General features: G+C 39.4%; 2 protein-coding genes across 4 annotated transcripts in view; one reads left to right on the forward strand and one right to left on the reverse strand.

The window, feature by feature from the left end:
• LOC144032041 (SAM and SH3 domain-containing protein 1-like) overlaps positions 1-4,022 on the forward strand; it is a 32,603-nt gene extending 28,581 nt beyond the window's left edge. For both annotated transcript variants that reach the window (XM_077539686.1, XM_077539687.1), the window contains 7 exons: positions 789-851; positions 947-1,075; positions 1,194-1,323; positions 1,391-1,560; positions 2,047-2,256; positions 2,342-2,495; positions 3,545-4,022. In XM_077539686.1, coding sequence (XP_077395812.1) covers positions 789-851; positions 947-1,075; positions 1,194-1,323; positions 1,391-1,560; positions 2,047-2,256; positions 2,342-2,495; positions 3,545-3,699 — 1,011 coding nt within the window. In that variant the 3' untranslated portion in view covers positions 3,700-4,022. The remainder of the gene's footprint in view (positions 1-788; positions 852-946; positions 1,076-1,193; positions 1,324-1,390; positions 1,561-2,046; positions 2,257-2,341; positions 2,496-3,544) is intronic.
• ddo (D-aspartate oxidase) lies at positions 3,426-12,344 on the reverse strand. 2 transcript variants are annotated; one of them, XM_077539702.1, is made up of 5 exons: positions 12,124-12,344; positions 9,023-9,195; positions 7,557-7,665; positions 6,174-6,350; positions 3,427-4,879 (listed from the first exon to the last, which is right to left on the reverse strand). In XM_077539702.1, exons 1-5 carry the CDS (start codon positions 12,150-12,152, stop codon positions 4,318-4,320), a joined length of 1,050 nt encoding a protein of 349 aa, XP_077395828.1. In that variant the 5' UTR covers positions 12,153-12,344; the 3' UTR covers positions 3,427-4,317. The 2 variants fall into 2 exon arrangements, with proteins under 2 accessions (XP_077395829.1, XP_077395828.1); XM_077539703.1 differs by lacking the exon at positions 9,023-9,195 and having other exon boundaries at positions 3,426-4,879.
• Between the last annotated feature and the right edge of the window lie 5 nt (positions 12,345-12,349).

Below are 12,349 nucleotides of genomic sequence, written 5' to 3' on the forward strand. Positions count from 1 at the left end.
AAAACAAAACAGACTATCAAAAAGAGGAATTGTCAGTTAGTTAGTTAATATAATCAAAAGTTATTTGTTTTTACTTAGAAGCATAATAGGTAGTAGCAATATAGTGCGGCTGGTAGTTGAAAGAAACAAAATAGATAAAAGTGAATTAGTTAGTTAGCTAGTTAGCTAGTTAGCATAACATATCAAAAGTTATTTGTTTTTAGCTAGAAGCATAATAGCTAGTTAGTAGCATAATAGCTAGTTAGTAGCAATATAGTGTGGCTGGTAGTTAAAAGAAAAAAATGGAAAAAGTGAAATAGTTAGTTAGTTAGTTAATATAATCAAAAGTTATTTGTTTTTAGTTAGAAGCATAATAGGTGGTAGCAATATAGTGCGGCTGGTAGTTAAAAGTAAAAAAAAGATAAACGTGAGTTAGTTAGTTAGTTAGTTAGTTAGTTATCATAACCTATCAAAAGTTGTTTTTAGCTAGAAGCATAATAGCTAGTTAGTAGCAATATAGTGTGGCTGGTAGTTAAAAGAAAAAAAATTGAAAAAGTGAAATAGTTAGTTAGTTAGTCTTGACTTATTTGTTTTTGACACAACAGCACGATAACTATTTACTAGTTATATCGTTAGTTAGCAGGTATAAAGCATTGCTTGATCAACTGATTTGCATAAAAGCAAAACAGACGAACAGAAAAATTGAGTAACCCGTAATTGACAGGATGACATAAACAATGTTTTGTTTTGTTTTTGTTTCACTTCAACTGCGTTAATGTCCACTTTTTTCAAACATTTTTTTACAACAGAGAGCCTGCAGTTTTGGAGGATTTGACCTCACCAATCGCTCAGTGCATGCAGCCCAACACACTGTACGTCGTCAAATATACTGCAGATGTACAACAATACAGCAAACGCAAAGCAATTTTTTTGTTGAATCAACTTGATTGGACTTTGAACATATCAGGGCGAAGACGAAGACGGCGCGAGGTCCCCTCAGATATCTCGCATCTCCCTGGGCAAGAAAGTCAAGTCTGTAAGGGAGACCATGAGGAAGCACATCACCAAGCGATACCAAGCATCTCTATCAGATCAGGTAAACGTACACACAACCTTGAGGAGTGACCGCATGTCAAAGTCACACTGGAATGCCATTAAAGAGGGTAGAAAGTCAAAGTTAACACATTTTGTTTTGTTTTTCCGTCCGTGCAAAGTCGACTCCAGACCGAATTTCCAGCTGCCCTCAGTCCCCTCAATTGAACTCTTCTCTGGAGAAAGTCAAGCTGAAGCCCGGAGGTTCTGTGGAAAGTCTGAGGAGTTCCCTCAGCGGACAGAGTTCTATGAGTACGTGCGCGTGCGCCTAAAATGTAAGGTGAGAGCTCTTCTCTCACTCTTATGTGGCTTTGAGCAGGCGGTCAGACGGTGGGCACCACCGACTCGTCCAACAGCAACAGGGAGAGCGTCAAGTCGGAGGACGGCGAGGAGGACGAGCTGCCTTACTGCGGACCCTTCTGCGGACGCGCCCTCGTGCACACGGACTTCACACCCAGCCCCTACGACACGGACTCCCTCAAGCTCAAGGTGACTCTGGCAAAAGAAAAACAAACGCACCTAAAACCTCTTTTAACTCACTTCGCTCCCAAAAACAAATAAATACGTTCTATTTTAAATATTACCATGCTCCCAAAGACGTATTTATACATTTTTTTTTTTTTTTTATGCTAGCGCAAACAGAAGGCTCTGAACTGAAGGAAATGCTTGAAGCAGTGGTAGTTATTACAAAAATGGCCAAGAGGTGGTAGCAGAGTATAAGAGATCAGCCAGGGCCATGTTGCAACAAACTCTTTTGGACAGTGTTTTCACCAGGAATGTGACTAATGATTCAACTTGCAAAATCTGTCAAAATCCAAGAAAACAGACAAGAGCAAGTTAATGATAAATGGCTGGTATACAGTTAGTTAGTTGGTTATTAGTTAGTTAGTTAGTTAGTTAGTTAGTTAGTTACACGTGACATAAGATGTGAAAAGGAGAAAAAAATAACTTTCCCGCCGGGGTGTGTTCATGCAGAGCGGCGATGTGATCGACATGATCAGCAAGCCCCCGATGGGCACGTGGATGGGCATGCTGAGGGGCAAAGTGGGCACCTTCAAATTCATCTACGTAGACGTGCTCAATCCAGAACCGGACAAGCCCAAGAAGACCGAGCGCAGGCGCAGGAAGGCCCGGCAGGCCAAACCGCAGTCAGTGGACGAGCTGCTGGAGCGGATCAACCTCAAAGTAAGAATAAGTCGCACACCAGTCCGTCATCATCATCATCATCATCATCATCAAGGTTTTCATGACCACATGACGTGTGTAACAGGAGCACCTCCCCACCTTCCTGTTCAACGGTTACGATGACCTGGACACCTTCCGGCTGCTGGAGGAGGAAGACCTGGACGAGCTCCACATCGCGGACCCCCAGCACAGAGCTGTGCTGCTCACTGCCGTACAGCTGCTGCACGACTACGACTATGGTGAGGATGCGACTCGCCAACTCCAGCAACAACTATAATGGTGCTCGGTTAGTTGTTTCAATGGTTAGCGAGTGAGTTGATTGGTTGTTTAGTTAATTGGTTGTTGGTTAGTTAAGTTCTTCAGTTCATTATGAAATTACTTTTCATTTATGTATTTGTTTTTCAAATTTAGTTGGATCACACATAAATAGTCTGTTACCTGGTTTGTGATTAGTTGGCTGACTAGCTGGACACCTAAACACACACATCTAAAAGTTAGTTAGTCAGTTAGTTAGTTAGATTTACAAACTGTATTTGCTTGTAGTTAGCAACATGATAGCTTGATATTGTTAGTTAGCAGGAATAATATATTGGTTGGTTAGGTTATTTTGTTTTGTTGTGAAGTTTTTTGGTAGGTCAGCAAGCCAGATCACACATAGAAGTTAGTTATTTAGTTGGCTAGTCCTTTGGGTTGGTTGGATACATGGATCACACAACAGTTGATTATTCTGTAGTTAGTTAGTTAGGTAGGTAGGTACGTAGGTAATTGGTTGGGTAGGTAGTTGGTTAGTTAGTTAGTTGATGTTTAGTTCATCAATTGGTAGGTTTATTTTTTCCAACTAGGTGAGTAGGTTGGTTAGTTAGGTAGTTTGTTCATTAGGTAGTTTGTTCGTTAGGTAGTTGGTTAGTTAGTTGATGGTTGGTCAATTAATTGGTAGGTTTATTTATTCAATTAGTTGAGTAAGTTGGTTAATTAGTTCAATGTTATTTATTTGGTTGCTAATTTAGTGTTTAGTTGTTAATTAGTTGTTGGTTTGTTATTTATTTTGTTGTTCTAGAAGGGTAATAGGTGCGTCACACAATGTTGTCAGACAATAGTTGGTTGGTTAATTGGCTAGTTAACTGTTTAGTTTATTAATTAGTCAGTCAGTCGTTCAGTTCGGTTTCGGATGACACAATATGACGATACACACAATCTTAAAAAAAATACAACAAAAAAAGAACCCATGTAAGCTTAAAGGTACAGTACATCTTTTATGTAATGTAACTGTAAACGTGTCACTTAACAGGCAGCAGTGATCCGGAGACAAGCAGCTACCCCGAGGAAAAAGCTTCCGCGACGGACAGCCAAGTCCAGGCGGGAGACTCACCGAGAGATTCCGGCTGCTACGAGAGCAGCGATACCCTGGACAACAACAGTAACCACAGCCTGACCCCACTATGAACTCTTCCTCATCACCCTCCTTTGCGTGGTACACTCTTCTTCTTCTTCTTCACGTGGACTTGTTCTTCCTGCTTTCTTATGTAGAGATGGTCACCACACACATATGAACTCTAGAGTAATTTTAAGAGCTGAGGTGAATGTAAAAAAAGAAATGTACAGTGTTGTTTTGTGTAAATATGTTTCTTACTCTAGTGTAGCATTGCACAAGCTTTTCTTTTATCATGTGCCTCAAATTGAGAAATATTGACTTGACTGATGATGGACATGACTTTGTATTAGAGGTTGTGTGTGTGAGGAATTATAAACAAAAAGTGTTGCTTCTTTCTTCACTCTTCTTTCACTGCAAAGCGTGATATATTTAATGCTTAATTACTATTGCTGTTAAGCATGGATTTTCAAATGTATTGTTTTACAAGAAATGACATATACATTTTTTTTTTTTTAATTAGGAATATTATTTTTATATGTTTTTATTCCAAACTTTTCAGAGAATCCCAGAAAGCAGACCCAAGTACAGTTAGTGTACTGTAAAGTGCTAAATCGACACAAATCTGCGTTTTGAATTAATGCAACATGAGAAGACAGATCGGCGATGATGCATTTAATGGCAGCAGGAGATCACAGTTTGGCCTGTGGATGCATTTCTTGAAGGCAAGACCTGACCAGGCTGGTGGCGTCCAGGGCCGTCCCCCAGGCCAGGGTGACGCCATTGCCCCCGTGGCCGTAGTTGTGCACGACGTGCGCCCCCCGGCCGCCCCCCGACCGAGTCACCTCCCTCTCCACCCTGGGATTCCTCCTGCCGGGCCTGAGCCCCACCCACTGGCCCAGCACTCTAGCTCGACGCACGGACGGCTCCAGCCGGGCGCAGCGCTCCAGGATGCCTTCCGTGTCGCCGGCGTCCGCCCCCATGCGCCAGTCTCCCTCCTGTCGGGTGCCGCCGAGGGTGACGTAGCGGGAGCCCGGGTAGATGTACGACGTGCCGTCACTGTCGCGGATGAAGTGTTGCAACCAGGGGGCATCCACCTTCACGATCTGGCCCCGGACCGGGTAGACCCCGTCGTCTCCCGCCAGCTCCTTGGAGCCCAGGCCCGAACAGTTGACGATGATGTCGTAGTACGGACTCAGCTCCTCGAGACTGGACAATTTCTTCTGCTCCACTTTCCCGCCGGCTTTTGTGAACCTGGACACAAACCCGTCTTCAAACTATGAGGAAACTATTTTCTGTAGACATTGTCTTTAGAAAATGGGCAATTATTTAAATTAAAATGAAAATGAGTTCAGACAAAAAAAATAAAAAAATAATAACTAAAGGGGGTTTGGGGGGGGGGGGGGGGGGGGGGGTATAGTCGGGTTAAAAAATAAATGAATAAATAATCCGGCCCTCCAAAAACAGTTTTAAAAATGTTGAAGGGGGGGGGGGGGGGCGGAGCTCAGGCGAAGAAATAGAGAAAATATTTGAACAGACAAAACAAATAATAATTTATCCATCCATTTTCTTAAACACTTCTCATAGGGTTTTGAAAAATCTTGCAAAAACAGGAGAAAAAAAATCTATACAAAAATCCAACAAAACAAGATAAAAAATGAAAGAAAAATGCTTTAAAAAAAAGAAATAAATCCCAAGTGTTGTAAAAAGTAGGGGAAAATAAAGGTTTTGACTAAAAAAATGTTTTTATTTATTTATTTATTTTTTAAATCTTATAAAAACAAGAAGGGGAAAATGCAATTAAAAAAATCCAATCAAAGAAGATAAAAATGAAAGAAAAAGGTTATAAATAATATAATTATAAATAACACATGGGAAATACTAGTTTTGACCAAAAAATGAAGACTATTTTTCAAAATCCACACATTTTCTGTTCCACTTAAAACATAAAAATGAAAGAAAAAGGTTTAAAAAAAAATGTGTGGTATTTTTGTAATACATAGTTTGTAAAAAGTGGGGAAAATACTAGTTTTGACCAAAAAAATAAAAACGTTTTTAAAATTTTACTAGAGTACTTGTCCTTAGGATTTGGAGGGGGAAAAAATGGGGAAAAATATGTTGTGAAATAAAAAATTGTTTTTTTTTATTATTCACATTTTTTTTATATATTTATTTTATTATTACTTTTTTATGGTGAAATGAAAAAAAATCGAACAGAAAAAAAATTGAAAAATAGTTCAGATATTTTTTTTTTTTTTTTTTTTTTTTTAATTGGGAGAAAATGGTTCTGACCAGAAAATATGAGGGGGGGAAAGAAATGTAAAGAAATATTGTTAGTTAGGGTATGCCCTGAACTCGTCACCAGGCATTTCTAGGGCACATATACTGTACTAGATACAAACAACCATGCACACCTCTGGACAATTTAGCCTTCATTGAAGCTAGCGTGCTTGTTTTGCGGAATATACTGTAGCAGGAAGGCTGAGCCATTCGAACCCAGAACCTCATTGAGGTGAATCTGGCGGTCTCTTGTGGCGTCTGAACAGACCTGCGGTGTAGCCAGGGCAGGTAGCTGGCGCATTCGCACTTGATGCTGGTGAAGGTCTGGCCAAACGTGTGCTCGGGAAAGCGGCGCAGCTCGCGTTCGCTCAAGAAGCGGAAGCCGAACACGATGTCCCACCAGTAGGGTCTCTTGTTGGCGGGGGGCTCCCTGAATATTTGACAGCTGGCGAGGGAGGAGACGAAAGAATGACGTCATTGTGCACAAGATCAGCTCAGTCGGCGTTTTGTGCTCAAGGGCCACATTTAGTTGGGCCAGGTCATTGGGGGGGGGGGGGATACAAATGTATTTGTTAAATAGTTATTTTGTTAATAATAAAATGTGAATTCAAGATCATTGATCGGGCTGCCAGATCGTATTGGGGGTCGCCTAACGAACACGTCCCGCTACAGGATTGGCTGGAAAGTATCCAGTTGACGTCAAACAGTGGAAAGAAAATATTAAAGATGTCATTTAAATAACGAAATGTACGGACTGGAATTGTAGAAACGTAAATAAACCTAAGAGTAGAAGTGCACAATATATTGAATAAATAATAAAATAGATTGACTAAATGCACAAAATAATTGTCTCAGATGTGACAAATATTGTCAGTTTAGATTGTTAATGTGTTCCTATTATCATTATGACTTTTTTTTTTGTTATTGTGACTGATTTGTGAACAGCTCAAAAAGAAACCAAACCGAAGCTAACTTCGTTAGTACTGACGTGACCGGCAAGCGCAAAGGCGCTTTCAATTTTTTTTTCCCATTCTTAAAGTATCATGCTTTTATATTTTTAGGTTTACATGCGTTTTTACAATTTTAGTCCTTTTTTTTATTTTTATTTTGAACAATTCTAAACGGATATTTCCAGACAATCCTGTAGCGTGACGTCATCTGTAGGCGACCCCGATACAATCTGGCAGCCCGATCGCATCTTACACCGACACCGTCTCACTATTGTGTTTCGCGCCACATATATTTCTGATGCAAATCCACTGTCGGCCACAAGGTGGTAGCACTTACTGAAAGAAGATAGTAAAAAACACGCTTATATAAAGCAACGGCTGCAGGTTCATTTAATAATTGGCTTGTTTATTGATGTATATTGTGAGATGATAAGTTTGTTACGGGATATATTGACTTCAAACACATCGAGGGATCGTTCTGTTAAATATTTTTGTCTTTTCTATTCCTCTTGATCAGTTTAAATTACGTATTTTAAGTATGTGTAAAGATCATATAATAAACAGACAGGAGCCATAAATGCTATAAAAATATATAGGGGATATTTAAATGGGGTATCTCTACTGTAGTTGCAGATTTAACTTAGCGGGAGTGGTCTGCAATATGATTTCTCCTTGAGTTTGATGTGCCATTTGAACGTTACCCTGAGCTGAGCAGCACTCCGGCTTCAGGTGCGTGTTGGGACTGTGCGATGGCCAGTAGGTGGTCAAAGCCGTCTCGGAACCAGCGTCTTTGGCGTTCCAAAGGAATATCTAGTAGGTACATATGGGGATGGGGGTGCAAAACAGTGTTTATTAATATTTATAGTTGCATTTCCATTCCTATCAATGGAGAAAATTGACTTCAATGCAATTGGTCACAGAATAAATTCAACTTAAGTCCAAGGTACCACAATATTTTATTTGATAACTGTGTGTATAAAATTATACATCATACACTGTACATATATAGTAGATTTATAGATTTTTCCCCATTTTTTTTATTTTATTTTATTTTTAGTCAAACCTTTTTTTTCCATAAAAAAAAAAAAGACAACTTTTATTGGTGGTAGGGCTGTGCAATTAATCGAAATTCAAACACAATTTCAATTATTACACTCCACAATTACAAAATCAGCATAATCATAAAAAAATAATAATTTGAGTGTTTTAAATGTCTACATTTGCACTTTTTCTATCTTAAAATAACTAATTTAATAAATTGTTTCATCCCAAATTAACTTCCATAATTAGAATGTTTCAAAGAACTATCCATCCATTTTCTTGACCGCTTATTCCTCACAAGGGTCGCGGGGGTGCTGGAGCCTATCTCAGCTGGCTCTGGGCAGTAGGCGGGGGACACCCTGGACTGGTTGCCAGCCAATCACAGGGCACACAGAGACGAACAACCATCCACACTCACACGCACACCTAGGGACAATTCGGAGCACCCAATTAACCTGCCATGCATGTCTTTGGAATGTGGGAGGAGACCGGAGTACCCGGAGAAGACCCACGCGGGCACGGGGAGAACATGCAAACTCCACTCAGGAAGGCCGGAGCCTGGACTCGAACCGGAGTCCTCAGAACTGGGAGGCAGACGTGCTAACCACTCGATCACCGGGCCGCCCTCAATTTAAAAAATTTTTATTTTTATTTTTTTTGGACCATAAAACAAATGATCGTCCTACTGCACAGTACACATGCTGCACCTCAGTTTCAAGTTTTTTTTTCCCGACATAAATAGATAAATATTCTTATAAATATATATTATGAGATTAATTCTGTTTGGTCCAAAAGGAACTTATATAATTAGTTGTTTTTTTTAATGTTCTTATTTTTAAATGCTTAAACATTTTGTTTTGTACCATAAAAATAAATAATCATTTAAATAATTGTGATTTGAATTATTGCCAAAATAATCATGATTATTATTTTTCCCATAATCGAGCAGCCCAAATTGGTGGTATATCCAGAAGAATTTTTTGGGTTAAAATAAATTTTAAAAATAAACAACCACCCCAATGCACTTATAGTAGGTGTCAATTATTCCCGCACTTTCCTATCTCTTCCAACTGTATACCTGCTTTAGCACCCCTAATATACAGTATACAATAATCGGACTTCTGACCTGGAAACTCTTGCGCAATAATGATCCCGGCTGCCCCGTCGCTGGTGGTGTCCGGGCTGAATCTGTCCGATAGCAAGGTGACTGAGCAGCTGGGGAGGTTCTCGGCCACGCACACGGCCGTGGAGAAGCCCACCACACCCGCGCCCACCACCGCCACCTTCACTCCTCTCCCACTGGAACCCGAGGCCGGGAAAGAAAAGGTTGCGCAAAGTCAGCGGCTAGTGACTTGAAAAAGTATTTATAGTATTTATATAACACTTGCGGGGCTGACATCACTTCGGTTGGCAGCTTACCACGTTTGTGTGCAGCATAACAGCTAAATACTGCTTCACCATGTTTACTTTGAACTCTGGACTCCACTAATTAACCCCAAGCTGCAGACATCAGAGCCAAGTGGGATTTATGTCTGGACTTTGACTTTTTATTGGTCATGTACATACACGACGTACACAAATGTGACCTTTGCATTTGGTCCATCACAATAAAGTTAAAAATTCACAACTCCAGTCAACGCTTTGATTGGTCGTCGTGGTCCACCCTCCATCTCTTTGGCCGCTGCTCTCGGTTTGGCCCTAAATTTTCCTCCACACCCTCCTTTATTACTCAACTTCTAATTTCACCTGACTGACCTTACTGTCGTGATTGTTTTTTCAAATGTTCCAAGGAATGTATATGGTGTTTATGCTATTATATTTTGACAATTGAACAGTCTATTGTGCTAATGATTATTTTGTTGTTGTTGTTGTTTTTTATTAAAATTACATTCCTTTAATTGAATTCTGGGGAGAAAAGGGGTAAATAGTATAAGACAGGTCTTCTTTCTTCTCCAATCTAGATTGGAGAACAATTGCATTTACAGTTTTTTTTTTTAAATAAATGAATTAAATACATTAATACATCAATTATCTTAACCACTCATTCCTCACAAGGGTCGCGGGGGTGCTGGAGCCTATCTCAGTTGGCTCTGGGCAGTAGGCGGGGGACACCCTGGACTGGTTGCCAGCCAATCGCAGGGCACACAGAGACGAACAACCATCCACACTCACAAGCACACCTAGCGACAATTCGGAGCGCCCAATTAACCTGCCATGCATGTCTTTGGAATGTGGGAGGAGACCCAGGAAGGCGGAGCCTGGACTCGAACCTGCGTCCTCAGTACTGGGAGATGGACGTGCTAACCACTCGACCACCATGCTGCCCTTAAATACATTAATACAATGAAATTAAAATTATTTGTATTATTTAATTTTACCGTTTTTGTATGTATTTAATGACACCTTTATTGACTTAAAAAATGAAACAATGATTTATTAGCATGTGAAATAATTATAAAACGTTCCAACTGATTCAATCAAATGTGAAATATATGGAATTTACTTCAACAAATATGCCATGAGCAGTGTGATAATCAGAAGCATCTGAATCTTACGGAGTCCCTAAGGTGACATGGTAGGGGGAAAAAAACCTTTGCGTTCCCTCGCAAAGATTGTGAACTAATGCAAAAGTTTTTTTTGTTTTTTTTTTGTTTGTTTTTTTACTAGGATGCGCGTCTTTTTTTTTTTTTTCTTTGAAAGCTTTGTTTACGCACGGAAGATGACCCGGAAGTATATGAACTATTTAAAAAAAAAAAAAAGTTTTGTTTTTTTTATTTTATTTTTATTATTATTATTATTATTTTTAATTCATTTATTTTTTATAAACAAGTTAATGTAGGCCTACTTCCGGGTCATCTTCCGTGTAACCAAATTACCAACTAGGATGGAGCGCAGGTCTTTTTTTTTTTTTTTTTTTGTAAGCTTCGTTTACACATGGAAGATCACCCGGACCTACATTGACTCATTAACTCTATTAAAAAAAAAGAAAAAAGATTGTGAGAGAACGCAAGACAAGTTAATGTATGCCTACTTCCGGGTCATCTTTTGTGTAAACAAATTACCAAACGCGACTAGGATGGAGCGTGCGTCTTTTTAAAAAGATGGACGGAGAAAAAGGGTGACCCGGAAGTACATTAACTCTTAAAAAAAATAAAAAAAAATAAATAAAGAGCCCCCCCACAAAAAAAAATAAAAAATATACGAGAGAACGCAGTTTTTTTTTTTTTTTTTTTTTTTTTTCGAATTCTTGTCCAACAGAATTATTTTTGACAACAAACTTGTGAAACAGGTCAGGACAAGAAGGTTGCACCCTGAGAAAAGTTTGAAAAGAATTTCCCTATATAAAGAGACATGTGCAACCAAGGTGTGTTATCTGATTTGCATCACAAGTTATATGGTATATCGCATGAACCATGGACCGAAGGAAGCAAAGAAATTAGACGACAGGGGCTCTCTCGAGTGGCATCCAGAACTGATCAAAGTGAGTTATGAGGCTCAGGTCGTTCAAATCTTCCGGGCTTGTACTGTTGCAGGTATTTTGCCTACACGCCAATCTCCAAATAATAGCTGGAGGCTTGTTTGCAGTGATCTGCTGCCAGAGTCTCTCTTCATACACAAATAAAGCATATCTCATCTCTCTGCTAAACTGCCATTTCGTTTCATTTCATTGCTTTGCTCCTGAATGCTGTCTCTTTTTTTCTTGACGATTCTGTGTGCCCAAGTTGTGAACCAGGGTTTGTTGTAACACCCTGATGCGTGTCGGAACAACGCGAGGAGCTATGACAATCAGTAACATAGAGGGCAGCACATCACCGGGGTGGGGGTTGGGGCGGGGGTTCCAACTTAAACACACTATAACGTGTTCATTAAAAAGTTATTCATCCAGTTAATCCGGTTCGGATCTAGAAAATGTCAGTCAGCAGGCAAGAATATTGGGAGGATCATGAATGCTGAGGAAAAAAAATAAGAGTCTGGCATATGCCTAAACAATATAAAAATAGATTTTTTTAGTTATTACATAGCTCATTACATCCTTTTTCTACAATACACCCACCAGCCAATAAATTAATGTACCTGCACAATCTCATGCTCATGCATAATTGAGACATTTGCTTCCTTGTTGATTTCATTCTACGTTGTAAACGTGACAATTATATTCAGTACTGTATGTTAACAACTAACTATAATGTCAAGGACTTAAATTTTTTTTTTACAAGCATTACTAACCTGCTCTTCTGCTCAGCATAGAACTCCATTGTTGCTTATTTGTTAATCTATTATTATTATTATTTTTAATACCTGGACTATTGCTTCTTTCACATTTTCAAGCGATAAGCACGTAGATAAAACACAAGCGACGCGAATTATCATCTACAGTCTTCCACTGATAATCATGAAGCAGTAGAGCTATAAAAGACTTTCACACGTTCTGTTTTTGTCCACATCGTTTGTA

This window comes from Festucalex cinctus, chromosome 12, assembly GCF_051991245.1.
Source record: "Festucalex cinctus isolate MCC-2025b chromosome 12, RoL_Fcin_1.0, whole genome shotgun sequence".
Taxonomy (NCBI): Eukaryota; Metazoa; Chordata; class Actinopteri; order Syngnathiformes; family Syngnathidae; genus Festucalex; species Festucalex cinctus.